We start from the raw sequence: 22,156 nt of genomic DNA, 5'->3' as shown, positions 1-22,156 counted from the left end.
GTCTTGTAGGATTTTTCTGTGTTAACTAGTCTTTTATTGTGAAAATGTTTATTGTCCATTGATTGATTATTGGTCGAGTTTGACAATACACTTACTATATTAATTAAAATTCACTTACTATATCCATACTCAGGATTTTTTAATCTTGTTAAATTAATTTGGCACTGTAATATAGGTAGTAAATCATACATCATCATTGGGACTAGTAGTGATTTTGCCAGATCACATAGCTCAGAAAACACTCTTAACACTAAAGTGGCCATGAAACAGAGGAAATGAAGTTTATTTATATCTTATTGTGCAAGTTTAATTTTTGCTAGTAATGCTATGCTTATGAAACAGTCATTCTTTCTTCACTGATGACCATCTTACAGAAAACATCTACTGTATATAGTCAAATAACACGCGATCTTGTATATCGTGCGACCCCCAAATTTTCACCGTCTAAGAATGATTTTATCACGTATCATGCGAGTTAAATTTACAAGACCAAAATTTAACAATAGGCTAACCTTTTTTCCTCCTCTTTATCTATTCCTTTTTTTAGTTAAGCTAACCCCTTTTCCTCCACCTCTTGATCTATCCCATCTTCTAGTTAAGTTAAAAAAGGAAAAGAGAATGCAAAAAGTATCGGTAGTATAATGATATACTCGTATGGAAAACGCATACAGTTAAAAACAGCTGATATGCTATGAACAGCCAGTCCGATAACAACGGCCTTTTTGCTTGCATTTCAACCATCGTACGATAGTAAAATATTACCATATTTATGTCACAAATGGCGTTAGGAGAATAGGACTGATATATTTTTACATTACAGGTAGTAGTCGTCTTACTACCGCAATTAGTTATGACCAACCAGTCACAAATCGATTAGGACTTAAGTCGGCCCGTGTTAATTTTCCGTAAGAATATTACACTAGCCTAGCCTACACTAGGGTAATCAGTACCTTCTTTACATAAAAGGTAGCCTAGCCTACACTACACAGCATACTTTATACTTATATGGCATAGTAATTATTAATTACAGCTAATTCTCTAGGTTCAATGCACATTGGCTTATGATAATTCAGTACAAAGAGAAACAGAATAACATTCAACAAGTTAGCCTCGTGTATACAATGATGATGATATCGTGGTACATATATCCTATATATGCGAATACAGTAGCCTAGCCTTCAGTATACTGTATACTACATATACGATATAATTTAGTAATTTATTAATATAAGCCAATTTTGGAGGTTCAATGCATTCTGACTATGAAATCAGTAGGAAAAAAAAAAAAGTGGACACGAAACGGGAATCAGATCCCAATGACATCGGCATACCTAATTGAGCGATGCCAGGCTGCTGACGGCTAGTTTATTTACGAAATAAAAACAATGAATATGCATTTTTTCTGTGATTCTTTTAAAAAGTTATACATTACATTATTGAATAATATTGTGTGTATTCTCATATTATTATATCATAACATACTAACAAGCAGTCAGTGTTTTTAATTAGAAATCAGTGATGGCAAATACGAGTTTATTTCTCCGTACTATTTAACTCAATTCAGAGCGAATTGCCTTCCTTCTAGTTAGTGTAAAATTAATTTTTACTACATGTTTTCAAGTCCAAATATGAATTAAATACGCCTCATGAACTAAAGTAGTAGTGTTTTTTTATTCGTTAACAGATTGTGTTTTGGGCATGTTTATTGTGTAAAAATATTACGTGATTCCGTTCGCTATTTTCACTTCATTTCATCGTAGTACAAACCTTTACCTTTATGTTACTTATCTTTTATCGGTGTGAAAACAGAAAAATGAGTTCTTTCAAGACCTGAAGTTTTGATTAAAATGATTTTCTCTCAATTTTATCTACGGTTGTGTTTGACGGCTTAAGTTTACTGGAGTTATATCTTTGTTGCCAATGCACGATAATAGTACTATATGGATGAAACTTGCAAACTTCAGTCTAGTACCTTCAAACTCTACCGTAAACAAAATGAGAGAAATGTGTTTTAATAAAAACTATTGGGCATGAAAAGAACATATTTTACTGTTTTCACTCCAATAAAAGATAAATTCGTAAAGCTTGTAGTATTCTGATAAGATAAAGTGAAAATATTGAACGGAATCTGTTGGTTTTTGTTTACGCAATAAATATGCCTTCAGTGCTATTTACAAATGAAAAAATGACTAAATTTCGTTCACAAACTATACGTTTTTAAGTGACATTTCCACCTGAAAACACTGTATAACGTAAAATAACCTTAACTCATATAAATAGAGCATCTTGAGATTCATTTCCGCTAACTAGAAGCAAGAAAATCGCTCTGATTTGAGTTCAACACAGCAAAACAAACTTACTCTCAATCACCCTCAGCTGATTTTCAAACCAAAACATGATTGCTATGTTTGTATTTGTATTTTATAATACAAACAAATAGTAATATGAAAATACACATAAAATTATTGGATGCAGTGAAGTAAAACATAACTTTTTAAAAGATCCATGGAAAAGATGCATACCCATTATGTTTGAATTTCATACATTCAACTTACCTGTCAGATATATACATAGCTATAGACTCCGTCGTTCCCGACAGAATTTCAAATTTCGCGGCACTCGCTACAGGTAGGTCAGGTGATCTACCGCCCTGCTCTGGGTGGCAGGGCTAGGAACTATTCCCGTTTCTAATCATATTCTCTCTGTCGCCGGCTGTATCAACATTGTTGTTACTTCCTCCTGACTAGAATTCGTTTTTCGCAAAGCTTTTGATCATCTCTCGCTGATATTTGGTGACGTACTTGGATCGTTGTTTGGCATTCGCTATCGTGACTGTTTTTTGGACTTGGTTTTTTGAATTTTTGTGAATATGTCTGATTCTAGTGTTAGTTTTCAGAGTGTGTGTGAATGAGGGCTGTAAGGTGAGGATTCCGAAAGCTTCGGTAGATCCTCACACTAGTTGTAGAGGGTGTAGAATGGTTGAATGTTCAATTGAGAATACGTGTAATGAGTGTGAGAATCTGAGTGCACAAGAGTGGAAGAATCTAAACTTCTTACTTGAAGAAGTTAGAGAGAGATAGAGAGAGGAAGAAAACCCAAATAAAGGTCTGCCTCTCATGATTTACTTTCTAGCTCTAGTAGCTTCTTCCTATGATGATAATGACCATTCTGTTTCAGCCCGTTCACAAATGGCTAATCCCTCTAGTTCGGGCTTCGAAATAGCAGAACTTAGAGCTTCCCTTCAGAAAATGCAGGAAAAAGTCGCAGCATTGGAAGGTAAGGAAAGTGAATGTGGCAGTGATATTAGGTCCCCAGTGTAGTGGAGGGGGCGTCTGGTCGTCTCTGCGACGCTCCAGGCCTAGACCTCTTCCAAGCTCCCTGGCCCGGAGGAGAAGGAAAGTCGAAAGCCGTACGGGGGTTGTGGAGAATCCCCAACGATCAGGCGTCCCTTCGGCAGAATCGATCGTATCGACTGCTAAAGACCGCTATAAGAGGGTCCTACGAGAGTGCTTTTCGTCGTCGAGTTCGCCTTCTCCGAGAAGAGGGTGGAAGGAGTCGAATCTTTCCCGTCCTTTGAAGAGGAGTATGCAAGAGCCTGCCAGGCGCCAGGCGCCTGCTGAACATGAGATCAATTCGAGTCCCGAGCGCTTCTCGGAAGGAGGAGCGCCTTCGGTAGTAAAGAGGGCGAGAATACAGTCAGACTCTGGGACTGGAGGAGATCCTAGAGCGCCTTACAGATCTCCCTCTCCTAATTCGGAAGATTCCTCAACCAAGAAAATTTTGAAGAATATGCAAGAGCAATTAGCCTTGCTAGTAGGAACTCGTTATAAGGAGCCTACTCGTAAGAAGGATGATAGGCTTCCTATTAAAAGATCTAAAGAACTATCTCCTGCCAGGCGCGACGCATACCCTTCAGGGGAGTTTTGTCGCGACAGGCGGCCATCTCTGGGGGGGCGGTGCGCTAGGCAGGCGAGAAGTAGGAAAGAAGCTACTCCTGTCAAGAGTAGGGCGCAAGATCTTCAATCAAGCGCCAAGAGCTGGATGAAGAAGAAGATCCTGTTAGGAGTAGAGCACTTATAAGACGGAAAGCGCCTACTAAACATCAGACGGATACTCCTCCCAAGCACCAGGAGTATTCTGAACTAAATACTCCTCCCAGGCACCGGGGGTATTCCGAAGATTATACTCCTCCCAGGCGCCAGGAGTATTCGGAACTTAATACTCCTACCAAACGCCAGGAGTATTCTGAACAAAATGCGCCTAATAAAGGCCATACTCCTCCCAGGCGCCAGGAGTTTTACGAAGCTTATACTCCTCCCAGGCGCCAGGAGTATGCGGAACTTAATACTCCTACCACGCGCCAGGAGTATTATGAACATAATGCGCCTACGAGGCGCCAGGCTGCGCCTGCTGAAAGCCAGGAGTATTCGAGGCGCTTTGCGCCTGCCAGGCGCCAGGAGGATCCCAAGCACGCTACTCCTCCCAGGCGAGATACTCCATGCTGTACACCAGGCGCATTCCTCGTATGAACCTGACACTCGGAAGAGAGTAAGAGAAGAGTCAGTAGAAAGGAGAGAGCCTTCTCCTTCCGAGCCTCTTAACCCAGAAGATGCCTCGGAGGACGAAATGAAGGAAGGATCTTCTAATTATAAAGTCCTTTCGTCCCTTCTGTTGGAGGAATATGGAGACTCTTTGACACCAGCTGCTCCCCCTTCACCACGTTCGCAGTTTTCGAGCACGAAAACACTCAAGTCTTCCTCTTTCCTTAAAATGAAGCCTGCCATTTCTATGAGGAGAGCGCCTACAATCTCTTGACTCCTGGTTCAAGAAGAAGAAGGAGTTAGGAAGGACCGGTCTTTTGTATGCCTCCCGCCAAACTTACAGGGAGGAGAGGAATTTGTACGAAACGGGAGAGGATATGGGATTGTCTCTGTCCGTTCAGCCGAATCAGATTTCTCGAGTTTGGTGGATTCGTCTAGAAGGCACGCCTTGAATGCAGCGAAGGTTACATGGGGGCTTTCGGAAACGGACCACCTCATCAAGGGTCTATTTCACACCTTAGAAGTTTTTAACTTCTTAGATTGGTCCCTTGGGGTTCTGGCCAAGAAATCTCAAGAAAATGAACAACTCGACCCAGAAACCCTGAATTGCATCCTAGCCTGCATTGATAAGGCTGTCCAGGATGGATCAGCTGAGGTATGCTCCGCTATATGGTTGCAGGAGTTTTAAAGAAAAGAGCGGTGCACAGTGCTTTCCTCACAAAGGCCGTCTCTCATTCGCAGAGAGCCCCGGCTTATTTTTGTTTTGCGCCTCTTCTCTGAACACTTTTTCCCCTCGCAGTTTGGTGAAGGACATCGCGCATTCTCTGACGGAAAAGGACACCCCAGGATCTCCTTAGACAATCATCAAGGAAGAGTAGGCCTGTGGCTAGTGAGGAGAAGAAAGTGGCTCGCCCAGCTCAGAAACAGCCCTTTCGAGGAGGTCTTCCAACTAGACCGATCGCCAGAAGGAAGTCAACCGATAAGAGGGGCAGGTCTTCCTTCCGTGCCTTTAAGAAAGGGAAGTGAGAGTTCTGTCCTCCAGACACCCGTAGGAGCCAGGCTACAGTATTTTGCGAAAGCCTGGGAAGACTTAGGAGCCAACACTTGGACGATGTCGATTATCAAGAAGGGGTATCGCATCCCATTCAAGGACATTCCTCCCTTGACAACATCTCCGAGGGAATTGTCCGCCAGATACAGGGACCAGATGATGACGGACACTCTTCGTCAAATGGTGGAACAGATGTGGGAAAAAAAAAAAAGGGCAATAGAACTTGTACTGGATTGCAACTCCCCGGGGTTTTACAACCAACCGCTTGTTTCTTGTAACAAAAGCCTCGGGGGATGGAGACCGGTACTGGGACTAAGTGCGCTGAACAAATTTGTCCCGAACAACAGAAGTTCAGCATGGAAACGTCTGCCTCAGTCCTTGCAGCACTACGGCAAGGGGATTGGATGGTGTCCATAGACCTTCAGACGCATACTTCCACATCCCGATCCACCATTCGTCGAGGAAGTACCTTCGATTTATGTTCGAAGGCAGAAATTATCAGTTCAGGGCCCTGTGTTTCGGCCTGTCCACGGCTCTCAAGTCTTCACAGACGTGATGAAAAATGTAGCGAGACACTGCACTTGAAAGGGATAAATGTCTCAATGTACCTGGACACTGGCTCATCAGAGCCAGGTCTCAAAAGCAGTGTTTGGAGGACCTGTTAATAACACTGGAGTTGACAAAGTCTTTGGGACTGATCGTAGAACCTCGAGAAGTCTCAGATGATCCCCAGCCAGAACGTGGTTTATATGGGATTCAGATGGATTCTCGGGGTTTCGAGCTTTTTCCATCGCAAGAGAGACTAAAGAAAGGCTGTGCCACAGTATCGAACTTTCTAGGGAAAGAGCGCACTTTCGGCGAGGTTAATTGGCTGAGCCTTCTGGGAACCCTTTCCTCGCTCGAACAGTTCTTTCTCCTAGGAGATTACATCTCGACCGCTTCAGTTCTTCCTAAGAAGAAGTTGGAGTTGGAAGACAGGTCAGCTATCGGATACGTTTCCAATATCGGAAGAAATAAAACATCATTTGAAGTGGTGGTTGCTTCCACTAAAGGAAAACAAAGGAGTGTCCCTGCAAGTACGGAACCCAAGCCTGACATTGTTTTCAGACGCCTCGGAGGCGGGCTGGGGTGCAAACATTGGGACCCAGAGAAGTGTCAGGCACCTGGTCGGCAGAACAGGTGTCATGGCACATAAATTGCAAAGAGCTCTTAGCAATTCACCTGGCGCTAAAGAGCTTCGAACACTTAGTCAGAGGCAAAGTCGTGCAGATAAATTCGGACAATACGACAGCTCTGGCTTATGTCAAGAAGCAAGGAGGGACGCACTCTTTTGCTCTGTACGAGCTGGCACGGGAATCTACTGATTTGGGCGAACCAAAGGAAGGTAATTCTTCTAAACAAGGTTTGTTCAAGGGGAGAGGAATGTGAGAGCGGACAGACTGAGCAGGAGGATTCCAGGTCCTTCCCACAGAATGGACACTCCACTCAGAAGTCTGTCAGAGCCTGTGGCGCCTTTGGGGGAAGCCTCAAATAGATCTTTTCGCCACATTCCTCTCCAAAAGGATAGATACATTTTGTGCCCTGGTGGAGGATCCCCGGGCTTATGCAACAGACGCCTTTCTCCTGGACTGGTCAGGAATAGACGTTTACGCTTTTCCCCCGTTCAAGATTCTGGGGGAAGTAGTCAGAAAATTCGTGGCATCCGAAGGAACCAAGATGACTCTGATCGCTCCGTATTGGCCAGCTCAAATCTGGTTCACAGAGGTGATGGAATGGACAGGGGTGGACTTCCCCAGATCTCTTCCAAACAGAATAGATCTGCTCAAACAACCCCACTTCGAGAGGTCACCATCAAAATCTACCCGCTCTTGCTCTGACTGCCTTTCGACTATCGAAAGACTCGTCAGAGCGAGAGGGTTTTCTCGCCAGGCAGCAAATGCAATTGCTAGAGCCCGCAGATCATCTACAGACGAGTGTACCAATCGAAGTGGGAAGTTTTTCAGAAACTGGTGTAGGTCGAAAGAAGCTGTCCTCTTCCAGTACCTCTGTGACCGAAATTGCAGATTTCCTTTCCTTGTTTCTTTTAGACAAAAGTCGCATCTCTCTGGTACCAACTATTAAGGGGTACAGGAGTATGCTCTCAGCAGTCTTTAGAAACAGAGGATTAGATCTAACGAGCGACCTCATTCGTTCATTCGAAACATCTAAATCACGCGAACCTAAGGTTCCAAGCTGGAAACTTAAGATGTAGTTCTTAAATTTTGCTTTCATCAGATGAATTCAAGACCACTTCACACTGCTTCGTTCCGTAATATCACGAGAAAGGTGTTTTGTTTCTGATGTCTCTTGCAACGGCAAAAAGAATCAGTGAGTTGCACGCCCTTGAATCAAGAGTTGCTTCAAGGAGACCTCAGCAATTTGTTTCATTTGCAGTCTTTTGGTTTTTTTCTGGCCAAAAATGATGAAAACCCTTCGAATCCCTGGCCCAGGAGCTTCGAAGTTAAAGGACTTTCTAGCTTGGTGGGCAGAGAGGCAGAAAGATCCCTGTGCCCAGTTAGAGCTCTAAAATTTTATCTGGACAGGAAGAAGCAGTTGGGGGGTTCGCAGAAAAGTCTTTGGTGCTCAGTGAAAGACCCCAAGAGAGCAATGTCCAAGAACGCATTAGCCTTCTTTGTGAGAAGTGTTATCACAGAAGCTCATAAGAAGTGTCCAGATGATTCGTTTAATCTCCTAAGAGTGGGAGCCCACGAAGTTAGAGCAATCGCAACCTCGTGGCGTTCCAAAGAAATATGTCACTAAAGAACATTTTGGATACAACTTATTGGAGATGCAACTCTGTGTTTGCATCCCATTATTTAAAAGACGTACGAGTTACGTATGATAAATGCTTTTCGTTAGGTCCGTTTGTGTCAGCACAGACGGTTCTGGTAAAGGAGAAAGCACCAATCCTTAAAATTATGTACGTAACCCTCTTGTCGGATGTGTTCTCGGGTTTTCGGTTGATGGGAGTGTCAGTTGTCGCACAGGCGGCCTTCACTTCTCTTTATTTGAAAATCGAGTGACATCTGACTATTAGAGGGTACAAAATTTGTTATTTTTGTATGTATGATTTTCGACTTTGTGGTTGTTGCAAGAGTTTGGGGATAACTCTAGGCAATCTTAGAACTAACACGGGTTAGTTAGGATCGGGTGATCGGGATTGGTTGTGTGCTCCTTAAATTAGTGCGTGTTGTCATATAAGCGGATGTGCTCCCATTGACAAACGCCATTTAGGATTCTGTCGAGTAAGTGGAAGAGACCCCATCGACAGATCCACAAGAATTCTTGGCCACAGATCACTATCTCGCCTAAGGTTCTTGAGATGAAGCAGACTCCTAGGCAGTAGCCACGAAGTCTTCCATCTAAGAAGGTAGGAACTAAGGTTTATTTATACCTACAACATATGTTTGTTTACCTGTCTCTTAATCCGTGCCAGTTAGTTAGCTGTCTCTTGCCCTCCACCAAAGGGTGTCATCAGTATGTATATATCTGACAGGTAAGTTTGAATGTATGAAAATGACATTGTTATGATACAATAAAGTTTCATACATACTTACCTGGCAGATATATCAATTGAAGACCCACCCATCCTCCCCGCAGGAGACAGGTGGAAGAGAGAATATGATTAGAAAACGGGAATAGTTCCTAGCCCTGCCACCCAGAGCAGGGCGGTAGATCACCTGACCTACCTGTAGCGAGTGCCGCGAAATTTGAAATTTCTGTCGGGAACGACGGAGTCTATAGCTATGTATATATCTGCCAGTAAGTATGTATGAACTTTATTGTATCATAACAATGTCATTTTTATCACACAATAAATTTTATCACACAATACTAATATATGATTATTACATACTCAAATTTTATATCTCATGTAAGATGCAACCCCCTTAAAATCAGCTCCTAAATTAAGGCTTCAAAAGTCGCATGATATGCGAGCATATACGGTACATAAGTACAGCTAGTGGTAATGAGGAAAATGCTATTTTTTTCATTACAAAAATTTTTTATTTTTCTTACTGGTGTCTGTTGCAATTTAATACCAATAACCGAGAGTTGATTTTTCATTTCTGTTTTCTACCTCAGCTGATCTTGCTATTGACCATTGGTTATCAATAATATGTTATGTATGCACTTTTTCTGTGTCATACTACAGACACATTATTATGCAAATTAGCTATATCTTGGAAGAAAGAAATGCTTTTAACCCTTAAGAGTCGGGGTAAAAATTCATTATGCAGCACCCCAGGCCGGGTAAACTTTGAGGTCAGCCAATTTAAGAAAAAACACATCAGTGGTAGAAAGGAAGATATGCAAATACGCATGGTGTAAGGAAAAAGATTAAAAAAAATTTTCCTTACCTTCTACGAGAAGTTGAAAATGACTCTTTAAACCCCTTGTTGGGCCTCTTTTACAAGACAATTGTAAGTTTTAACAAGTTATGCTTGTTTTTTTCTAATAAATAAATTTATTTTATTTTTAAAAATTATAGTTACAGCTCATACAATATCAAAACAGATAAGAACTAAAATTATTAACAAATTCTGAGCATTGTTGTAAAATATTTTTGTAAATTTACAGAGATCAAAGATGCAGTAACTTTTGGATTATATGTTTTTCCTAATATTTTTTTTGCAAAATTACAATTAAAACTGACAAATTATCATAAAAGAGATCTAAAACCAACAGCAACCCTTCAGTATATTTATGAGCAAATATAAAATAAGATCACCAAATAGTAGTGGCAGGTTGGTGTGGCAACCTCAGAAGTTTAAAATTACACTAACTAAAATTAGTGATGAAACTGGATTTTTTGTTTATTAGTTTTAATATTTTTAAAAATTTCTTTTGGGCCCTAGATCAATTATTTTGCAAAATAGAAATAGTGTAAGTGTTTGGTTTTCAAGTAGTTGCAAATTGAATCCTTAAACTAAACCCAGGTTTCATAGCTGATCTTATTTCACCAACAGCATCAGCTTGCCAAATAGAATGTGCCCTGTGGTCCTTGCATGATCTTACACAAGATCATGCTTTTGTTCTTCAGAAAAAGTTCTGACTTGCATCGAATATGCTTTGTTAGTGTAGGCATTATTAATAATAGGAAAACATGAAAACAGGAAAGAAGGAATATGCAGCAGGGAAATGCTGCGTTGGTCAGTACTAAACCTGGATATTGTTTTTTGCCAACTTACATTTTTACCTGTGTTATGCCCCTGTAGGGGGAAAGTACCACCAGTGCACCTTGTGCAATGCTCTGAATTATTTTAGGTTCTATGCAGCATCCCTTTGGCCTCAAGCTGCAACCCTTTATTCCTTTTACTGTATCTGTTCATATTCTCTCTCTCCCATCTTGCTTTCCACTCCCCGTGAACAATTGTTTCATAGTGCAACTGTGAGATTTTTCTCCTGTTACACCTTTCAAGCCTTTTTTTCTCTCAATTTTCATTTCAGAGCTGAATGATTTCGTAGGGTATTGGCCCAAATTTTTATATCCCATTCCTTTGTGTTATGTTTCATTTAATATGAGTTGATTTGTATTTAATCACCACATTGTAGAGTGACTAATTTATTACAAGCTTCTATTTACCTCGTGGTTTATTTTTTTACTGTTACAGATTATATGATGCAGAGTCCAGAAGACCTACATTTGGAAAACTTTAAAGAGAAACTTCGTAGTGCTTATGATTACAGGTGCCTTTTAGTAGCCTCTACCAAAGAAGGAAGAAAAGACAGAGCATTTTATTTAGGTGAGTTTTGAAAGGCATGTTTTGTAGGTATGGCATTTTGTTTAAAGTATAAGTGGGTTGATTAATTTTTTGTAGTATTTCACTTTGACTATGTACTGTAATAATTTTTAATACGAGTACTTGAGTTTATTGTTTTTCTAGCTACTTCTGTGGGCATTGATACCTTTAAGGTTGGGGGGTGGGGGAAGTTATATTGAGAATCAGTACTGAGCATTGGTTGTGGAGATGTAGTATCTGTGGGGCAATCGGCTTGCTTGCCAAAGCAATTACATTTGTTGTGATTTTAATATGCAAACCCCAACCTGGAGTTTTGGGAGGTTTGACTAACATGTATCCCCCTCTTTTATTAACTGTTCTAGCCTTCCAAGGATAGGATAAAGGTTGAGAAACTACTCAGTGGAGAAGTAAATGGCTTAATAGTTTTGAAACATTCCAGGCATTTTGAGAATTGACTTTCAGTAATTTTCAAGCAGATTGTTTGTAATCAAGTTTCAGTCAAAACTGAAATAAAGAAAACTTTGGAGTTAAGATTTTACTCAGTTGTTTGATATGAAGTCCATTTTTTCAACATTCCTAATCTACCCCTTATGATCTATGAGATCTCTTGTACTTTTTTTCTACCCCTAGGGGGTTACTTTTTACACTGTACCACATGGTAAATGTTACCAGGAATTATTTACTGCATTTGTTCTGGCCCAGCTGCATCACTGTCTGCTTTTACTTTCTATCTGTTCCATTTTAGTTCTCATCTAGGTGTCTTATTTAAACTTTACTTCATTCTGTTTTTAATTCATATTTAAGCATTAGACTATTTTTAGTAGTAATAATGATAATTATTCCTGTGGTTTAGCCTTTTTACCTTTGATAGGGTACAGACAGTCCCCAGTTACTGGTGGGGGTTCTGTTCTCGGTGGGGTGCTAGTAAGCGAAAACAGCCATTAACTGAAACTCAGCTATTTATGGCACTGATAACTGTTAGGTATGTTATGGTGCCATAACTCTATGAGCACCTTATGGCGCCATAACTATTACAGCATCCTATGGTCCTGATAACCAAAACTCAGCCTGTTATGGCACCATAAATTGCTGATTGTATGGCGTAGACAAGCCCCATAAAACCGGATCGCCATTAACCCCTTCTTTACCGGGTGGGTGAGCAGAATGTAAACATTGCGTTCGCTGCCGAACTGAATCTCTCGGTAGTGACTCCAGTTTGAAGGGGTGCCGATCGTAAAAATATTTGCCAAAAATACACTAATAAAAGACAGGCATTAATGGAAAGTTATCAGTATTATTAGCACTATAATAATGCATATTCTCTGTGAGTTTTATCATCCTACAGGGAAAATAAATGATTTTATGAAAAAAAATGTGAAACTCAGTGTCCCTTAAGGGACACTGGTGGTCGGTGAGAAAACTACAGTCTTGAATAGAAATTCAGTCTTACAGAATGTTGGTATATCCACCTGGAACATGCACATAAAGTATTATCAAAATAGAACAGTAAATAAGCACGTAATAGCAAAAAAAAGAGTAACAACTAAAGCGAAAGCCCCGCCAATAAATATGGAAATCGCAAATTTTATTAGTATATCTCTCAAAAATTGGTCGATGTCATTTTCTACGTTTTCTAAGATTAGTTTCATCACAGAAAACAACTTTAGGGGTATCTAAACTAATTTTTCAAGTTTCTTGTCCTCAGAAAAAATTGCTTTTTTGCTTTTTCTCTGGTTTGGTTTTTATATATAAAGTTACTATAAGGCTTTATTTTTACCTTCATTTATCTGGTGTTCATATCTTTTATTTGTAAAATGTAATAAGTGAATAAATAAATAAATACAGTAAATGATGATGCAACTGGTTTTATACTTGGGTAGAAGTTATTACATGTTTACGCTTGTCTGGTTTTGTGATTTTTTGTTGAGACGCAGTTCATCTGATCACACCTACACACTAACTATAAGCCAGTAATAATAATTTTATTTTTGTGGGTTCATGCATAGTACGTTCTGGGCATCGTGTCATACTGTTTATTTTGCTCCAAACTCTTCAATCCGAAATTACAGAATGATTGGAAGTCCCTATCTGAAAAGAGGAGTTTTGGTGGTACTTACGTACCACCTTTATGCACCCGGGGCGGTGTAGTAGACTTGAATGGTGGTACCCGCCTACCTCCAAACAAACTTTCGGTAATGAAGAGGTTAACCGAGTCCACCGGTAACCGGGGACTGCCTGTACAGTTTTTCCTGCCGGTCTTGTAGATTACAAATTAACAGGGATACAATTTTACAAGACTTAGGAGGCCCTTAACCCTCTTACGCCGACTGGACGTATTTTATGTCGACATTTTTTGTCTCCCGTGTGCTGACTGGTTGTATTTTACGTCGACTTACAAAAGTTTTTTTTAAAATTAGTGGAAAAATACTTATAGGCCTGCCAGCCTAAAACTTTTGAATCACGTGCCTTGGGGGATGCTGGGAGTTCACGGATCAAGGTGTTGTTTTGTTTACAATCGTTACGCAGGCGCGCAAGCGCGAATTTCTTTCTTGCCGCACTAAAAAGTATCTGTGACACATCTCAGAAATTATTTCATCACTTTGACATAATTTTTGTACCATTGTAAATTAGCCGTTACATGAAGTATTATATATGAAAATGTGCGCATTTTTATATAGAATACAACAATAAAATACTCATGATTGTAGCTTTTATCAGTTTTGAGATATTTTCATATAAATAATGATAATTGCCAAAATTTCAACCTTCGGTCAACTTTGACTCTACCGAAATGGTCGAAAAACGCAATTGTAAGCTAAAACTCTTATATTTTAGTAATTTTATGAATAGAACTTACCTGGCAGTTATATGTATATATATAGCTATAGTCTATCGGTTCGGCAAATTTTTCAAAACTCGCGGCAACCGCCGAGTGGTAGGTGTCCGGTTAGGTGGTTAACAACCCTTACAGGGTGGTACTTGGAACCATTCCCATTTTCTATTCCTCAGATCATCTCTGCCGGTTGGACTGTCAACATCGTTGTTAGTCCTCCGTCGGGTTTTTCGCTCGCTTCCCTGTGTCGCTGTTTTTCTACTGAATTGGTGACGTATTCTGTGGATGGCAATCGCTTTGGCTTTATTTTGGTTTATTCTTTGGATGATTCTTTGATTTGAGATGTCTCAGAAACAGTTTCGAGTGTGTGTGAATGAGGAGTGTAAGGTGAGATTGCCGAAGGCTTTGGTCGATCCTCACACTGTTTGTTTGGGGTGTAGGGGTTTTGAATGTGCCTTGGATAAAAGATGTAAAGAATGCGAGGGTTTGGATGAGAAACAATGGTTGGATATGAAACGCTATGTGCGTAGATTGGAATTAGATAAAGTCAGGAGGGCTTCTAAATCTAAATCTAAGTCTAGGTCTGGAAGTGAAGCTAGTGTAGACCTTTCCATTCCCTTAACCCCTGTATTATTAGAACCTGCTCCTGAGGTAGTAGCTCCTACAGGACCTGTAGCTACTTCGGATGACCCTCAGTACGTCAAGATGGCGGCTGAGATGCAAATTCTTAAGAAGCAACTTGCAGCCTTAAAACAAGGTAAGAGTGAAGGTGAAATAAGTGATAGTGCTTGTGAAAGTGCAGTGGAGGTGGCGACTGATCGATCCTGTCATGCCCCTAGGTCTGACTCACCAAGCTCCCAGGACCAAGGGAGAAGGTACGTCGATGACCATAAGGGGGTGAGAGGAACTGATCCTCGGTCAGCCGTCGCCTCAAGCAGTCCTGTTGCTTTTTCCCAGGCTGCTTATGACCGCCACAGAAAAAGCGTGTCGGAAGTGGTAGCGTCTTCTCCGAGCCCCTCTCCTCGACGCAGATGGCAGTTTGAGGAATCGAGACCGCTCAAGAGGAGTTGGAAGCAACGTCCTGATCTGACGCGGTTTCGTTCGCCCCATTCTAGTAGATGGAGTAGCCTGGAACCGTTTCCTTCTGATGATGGCTTGGACGCATCGCCTGCGAAAAGGACGAGAACTAGAGAGGATGATTCTCCGCAGGACACATGGAGACATGAGAGATCTCCTCTTCCTTCAGGCTACGGGGAATTCTCTAGAGAACCTTCTCCTTCCTCCAGCATACCTCGACGCACGTCTCCTTCGGAACCGCAGGACCCAGCAACGGTAGCGAGATCGTTCATGGCGGTCATGCAAGAGCAGTTGACTTCGCTAGTAGAAGCTTTTAATCGCCCTCCTCTCCAGTCGGGCAGACGTAAGGATGACAGGCTCCCAGTGAAGAGATCAAGGGAGGAAACACCGTTTCAAGAAGTTGAACAACTCCGTCCTCGTGATGTCAGGAGGTTACGATACTCTTCTCCTGCTAAACCTTCCCTCGATTCTCTGCGCCATGTTAAATCTAGCTCTCGTCGCCTCTCCTCTCCTTCACCTAGACGACGAGATACGGACTTGGTAACTCGTCACGACGACACCTTCAGGTCTCCTCGCCAGGAGAAAAGCAGCGCTCATTCCCGACAGTCTGTCGCTCAACAGCACGTATTCAAAGTGGGTCGGCAGGACGCATGCAGCGCTCGCGAACAAGACGCATACAGCGCTCGCGAACAAGATGCATACAGCGCTCGCGGACAGGACGCATCCGCTGTTGTACGTCAGGACGCATCCAGCACTCGTCATTAGGACGCAACCAGCTCTCGGCGACAGGACGCATCCAGCTCTCGACGCCAGGGCGCAGCCAGCCCTCAGCGCCAGGACCCATGCATCTCGCGACGAAAGGACTCTCACAGTGCGCTAGCAAAGAACGTATCCAACTCTCGAAGGAAGGATGTATCCAGCTCCCGATGTCGGGAAACATATAGCGCTCGAGGCAAAGATGCAGCAAGGGATCGGCCTCAGGATGTACCAGCCGTTCGGGGCCAAGACACTTTGGACTCACGACGTCAGGACGCTTCCAGTTCACGACGCAAGGACGCATCTGACGTTCAGGAATTTTCGCCTGACACAGGTGTTCATCAGCAAGGCTTTGATGAAGGTACACACGACAGTTCAGATCAACATGGACCTTCCGACTTTGTTCCTTCTATCCATAAGGATAAGGAGATAGAAGGAAGTCTGGAATTAGATAAAATTTCAGAGGATGAGGATAAACCTTCTAACGCGGCTGCAGACTATAAAGTGCTTTCTCGCTCTCTCCTTGAGCTGTTTGGAGAGGAACTTAAACCAGCGGCTCCCCGTTCTCCTCAGTCGCAGTTCGTTAGAAGGAAGTCGCAAAAACAGTCAGACTTCATCAAGATGAAGTTGTCTATTTCGGCGAAGAAGGCGATGGCAAGAATAGGAGACTGGTTGAAGGAACGGAGACAAGCAGTGAAAACCACCTTTTCCTTTCCTCCGGCTAAGCTGGCGTCTAAGGCGGGAATGTGATACGAGACTGGAGAAGCTCTTGGCCTGGGAGTACCTGCCTCCTCCCAGGGGGACTTCTCCGGTATTGTAGATTCCTCAAGGAGACATGCCCTCAATTCAGCGAAAGTGATGTGGTCCATGACGGAGTTAGACCACTTCGTTAAAGGTATATTTCGATCATTTGAAGTATTCAGCTTCTTGGACTGGGCCTTGGGAGTGCTGGCCAGGAAAGCAGAACACATACAGGCCACAGAAATGGAGGAGTTAACTAGCATTATGGCCTGTATGGATAAGGCACTGAGGGATGGAGCGAACGAGATGGCTTCCCTGTTTACGGCGGGGATTTTGAAGAAAAGAGCGCTGTTATGCTCCTTCGCCACCAAAGGAGTTATGATCGCGCAGAAGGCGGAACTCCTTTATGCCCCTCTCTCAGAACATCTTTTTCCACAAGCTCTGGTTAGGGATATTACTCTTTCTCTAACTCAGAAGGCCACTCAAGATCTTCTGACTCGCTCCGTAAGAAAGGGTCCTCCGGGCAGTCAGGCATCAGCAAAGAAAGAAGAAAAGAAGGTTTTGCAGCCCTTTCGAGGTAGGGCTCCGACCAGGACGGATTTCAGAGGAAGAAGACAGGAGACAGGCGGAAGAACAAGCAGGAGATCGTTTAGATCCCGGGCTAGGAAATGAGTTACAAGTCCTCCAGTCAGCAGTAGGAGCAAGACTGTCAAGTTTTTGGCAGACTTGGAAAAGGAGGGGGGCGGACACCTGGTCCCTCTCAGTCGTAAGGGAAGGTTACAAGATCCCTTTCTTGAAAAAGCCACCTCTTTCGAGAACACCAAGAGCCTTAGTGGCTCAATACTCGGAAGCTACGAAACAAGAGGCTCTCCTAGATCTAGTAGATCAGATGCTAGGAAAGGGAGCCATAGAACTTGTACTGGAACTAGAATCACCAGGCTTTTACAATCGCCTGTTTCTAGTACCCAAGAACTCGGGGGGATGGAGACCCGTTCTAGATGTCAGCTCACTGAACGTCTTTGTAGAGAAGACAAAATTTACTATGGAAACGACGCAGTCTGTGCTGGCAGCAGTTCGTCCAGGGGACTGGATGGTGTCCCTGGATTTGCAAGATGCCTATTTTCATATCCCCATCCACCTGACTTCAAGGAAATTCTTAAGATTCGTGGTTCAGAACAGGTGTTTCCAGTTCAGAGCCCTTTGTTTCGGCCTCAGTACAGCCCCTCAAGTCTTCACCAGGGTAATGTCGAACGTAGCGGCTTGGCTTCATCAAGAAGGGATAAGGGTATCCCTATACCTAGACGACTGGCTGATAAGGTCACAATCAAAGAACAAGTGTCTGGAGGACTCAAGAAAGACGTTTCTAATGACCCAGGAACTGGGACTCATCATCAACAAGGAGAAGTCCCAGACCGAACCGAGTCAGAAAATTCTCTATTTGGGGATAGTTCTGGACTCAGCTCTTTTTCGGGCTTTTCCCTCTCAAGAGAGGCAGAACAAGTGCCTCGAGAAAGTGCAGCAATTCCTAGGGAGAGAGAAGTGCTTGGCGAAGGAGTGGATGAGTTTGCTGGGCACCCTCTCCTCGCTCGAGCAGTTTGTCTCCCTGGGAAGGTTGCACCTCAGACCTCTGCAACACTTCCTTTCAAGAGTATGGGACAGGAGAAATCAGGAGGACTCCTTTTCTTTTCTCAGTCCAGCAGACGTCAAAAGGCAGTTGAGTTGGTGGCTGGATCCCGCAAAATTGAGGGAAGGAATATCCCTATACAAGAAGAACCCAGACCTAGTGTTGTTCTCAGACGCTTCGGAGTCAGGTTGGGGAGCAACTCTGGGGAATAAGGAAGCATCGGGCTCTTGGGAAGGGCTACAGAAAGGATGGCACATCAACAAGAAAGAATTGATGGCCATCCTATTAGGTTTAAAAGCCTTCAAAGAGGTAGTCTCGGGGAAGGTAGTAGAGGTCAACTGGACAACACCACAGCCCCCTGGCATACATAAGAAAGCAAGGAGGAACTCATTCTCTGTCCCTATACGAAGCAGCAAGGGAACTCCTTCTATGGACGAAGGAGAATGGAATAAATTTGTTAACGAGATTTGTACAGGGACAGAAGAATGTGAGGGCAGACATGCTCAGCAGGAAAGGGCAAGTTCTTCCAACAGAGTGGACCCTCGATCTGCAAGTTTGCCAGGAACTGTGGAAGTTATGGGGGAGGCCATCGATAGATCTCTTCGCTTCCAGCAAGAACAAGAGAATCCCCAACTACTGCTCCCTGGTACCGGACAAGGAAGCAATAGCAGTGGATGCCTTCTTGATGGACTGGACAGGGATGGATACTTATGCGTTTCCCCTGTTCAAGATCATCAATCTGGTCATCAAGAAGTTCGCCCTTCTCGAAACAGGGAGAATGACCCTGATAGCACCTTTTTGGCCAGCAAGAGAATGGTTCACAGAGGTAGTGGAGATGCTAGTGGACTTTCCAAGAAGCCTTCCTCCAAGTCCAAAGCTTCTCAAACAGCCCCACTTCGAGAGGTATCATCAAAACCCCCTCGCTCTACAGCTGACTGCATTCAGACTATCGAGAAGCTTGTCAGAGCGAAAGGCTTTTCTGAGCAAGCGGCTAGAGCTATCGCAAGAGCGAGGAGGATATCTTCGCAGAGAGTATACCAATCGAAGTGGGAAATTTTTAGATCTTGGTGTAAACGACACAAAGTGTCCTCAACCACTACCTCTGTGAGTCAGATTGCTGATTTTCTTCTGTTCCTCAGACAGGAATCTAAACTGGCCGTATCCACGATAAAAGGATACAAAAGTATGCTTTCAACAGTCTTTAAGCATAGAGGCATCGACCTATCACTAAATACGGATTTGAAGGATCTCTTGAAGTCGTTTGAAACGACTAAACACACAGTAAGACCCCCGGCTTGGAATTTGGATGTGGTTTTGAAGTTCTTATGCGGTAGGAAGTTCGAACCCATCTCGCAATCGACCCTTAGAGATTTAACTAAGAAGACGTTATTTCTGATGGCTCTCGCCACAGCAAAAAGGGTCAGCGAGATTCAGGCGATGGAGAAGCACGTAGGCTTCACTCAAGACGGAGCTGTATGTTCCTTAAGGCTCGACTTCCTCGCTAAGAATGAGAACCCATCCAAACCCTGGCCGAGGACGTTTGAGGTTCCTAACCTCACAAACTTGGTGGGTCAAGAGGAGGAGAGACTCCTCTGCCCAGTTAGAGCTCTCAGAACATATTTGTCACGGACCAAGAGTTTAAGAGGACCTTCCAGTGCTTTATGGTGTTCCGTTAAAGATCCTCAAAGGCCCTTCTCGAAGAATGCATTGTCATTCTTCTTGAGGGAAACAATTAGAGAAGCTCACCTCTTATTTGAGGAGGAGAGCTTCGGTCTCTTAAAAGTGAAGGCCCATGAGGTGAGGGCTATTTCTACGTCTTTGGCATACCAGAAGAACATGTCAGTTAGACAAATAATGGACTCGACATTTTGGAGGAGCGACTCTGTATTCACTTCTCATTATCTCAGAGAGGTAAAAGTAGACTACGAGAAGTGTTACTCTTTGGGTCCATACATAGCTACGTCTTCGTTATTGGGCGAAGGAGTTACTACCTCCCCTCTACCTTAACTTTAGTTTGACATACCTTTATTGGGGTTTGTGTTTTTTATGGTTGCCTTAGGAGTGGCCTGGTCGAGATGGCACCCTCAGTCTAGCTAGATAGATAAAATATCTAGTCTGCAAGGTTAGGTGGTTAGGTTGAGTAAGGTTGCAGTTAATTAAAAGGGGAATAGTTAGTGCAGAAGTCTAGTCACGTTGTTGGTCTTGCCCCGTTTGACAGACTCTATTGAGTGGTTTCAGCATAGCAGGTCTCATCCTGGCTGGCGCTCCTGAGGGAAAGCGACTCAAGAGGCAGGAACTTTTGAAGTCAGCTACCTTAGCAGGTAAGGAATCAAGGTTATAACCTACAACTTTTAGTTGTTTCCCCAACGATGTTGGCTGTCTTTCACCCACCTCCAAATGTGTGAATCAGCTATATATATATAAATGCCAGGTAAGTTCTATTCATAAAAATGAAGTATTTATGATAAAACAAAGTTTTATGAATACTTACCTGGCAGTTATATATATAGGCCCACCCACCTCCCCTCAGGAGACAGGTTGGGCAAGAGATGATCTGAGGAATAGAAAATGGGAATGGTTCCAAGTACCACCCTGTAAGGGTTGTTAACCACCTAACCGGACACCTACCACTCGGCGGTTGCCGCGAGTTTTGAAAAATCTGCCGAACCGATAGAGACTATAGCTATATATATATAACTGCCAGGTAAGTATTCATAAAACTTTGTTTTATCATAAATACTTCATTTTTCAGTCATTTACCTTAATTTTGCAACTAATTGGAAGTCTCTAGCACAAAATTTCGATTTATGGTGAATTTATGAAAAAACTTTTTCCTTACGTCCGCGCGGTAACTCTTCCGAAAAAAAATCATACATGCGATTGTGGTAATGTTTGCACCATTTTAAAATTAGCTGTTATATAAAGTTTTATATATGGAAATGTGTGCAATTTCATGCACAATACAACTAAAAACAACCCATGGTTGTAGCTTTTATCAGTTTTGAGATATTTTCATATAAATAACGATAATTGCCAAAATTTCAACCTTCGGTCAACTTTGACTCTACTGAAATGGTCAAAAAATGCAATTGTAAGCTAAAACGCTTATATTCTAGTAATATTCAAGCATTTACCTTCATTTTGCAACAAATTGGAAGTCTCTAGCACAATATTTTGATTTATGGTGAATTTATGAAAAAAATAACATTTTCTTTACGTCCGCTCGGTAACTCTTCGAAAAAATCATACGTGCAATTGTGGTAATGTTTGGACCATTTTAAATTAGCCGTTACATAAAGTTTTATATATGAAAATGTGCTTAATTTCATGTAGAATACAACAAAAAATTATTGAAGGTTGTAGCTTTTCTCATTTTTGAAATATTTGCATATAAATCACGATTAATAAAAAAAAACCACGTTTGGTCAACTTTGACTTTACCGAAATGGTCGAAAAACGCAATTGTAAGCTAAAACTCTTACAGTCTAGTAATATTCAGTCATTTACCTTCATCTTGAAATAAATTTGAAGTCTAGCAAAATATTTAGATTTATGGTGAATTTAAAAAAAAATCTTTCCTTCCCTCCGCGCGTGGATTCTCCGCCACAAATCTCCGAAATACGTACGTCCCATTCTCTGAATATTTGCTCCATTTCATATTAGGCATTTCATAGAGTTTTATACATGAAAATGTGCGCAATTTCATGTAAAATAAAACGAAAAATATTTGAAGGTTGTAGCTTTTCTTAT

The 22,156-nt window shown here is 42.3% G+C and overlaps 1 protein-coding gene across 1 annotated transcript in view; it reads left to right on the top strand.

The window, feature by feature from the left end:
* Positions 1-22,156, top strand: part of LOC135222907 (cap-specific mRNA (nucleoside-2'-O-)-methyltransferase 1-like) — a gene marked incomplete at its 5' end in the record, with an annotated part of 229,538 nt that overhangs the window by 175,607 nt on the left and 31,775 nt on the right. The window contains 1 exon segment of the mRNA XM_064261303.1: positions 11,247-11,378. Coding sequence (XP_064117373.1) covers positions 11,247-11,378 — 132 coding nt within the window.

This window comes from Macrobrachium nipponense, chromosome 20 (genome assembly GCF_015104395.2).
Source record: "Macrobrachium nipponense isolate FS-2020 chromosome 20, ASM1510439v2, whole genome shotgun sequence".
NCBI lineage: Eukaryota > Metazoa > Arthropoda > Malacostraca > Decapoda > Palaemonidae > Macrobrachium > Macrobrachium nipponense.
Note: the sequence above shows the minus strand (reverse complement) of the source record. Positions and strands in the feature narration are given on the sequence as shown.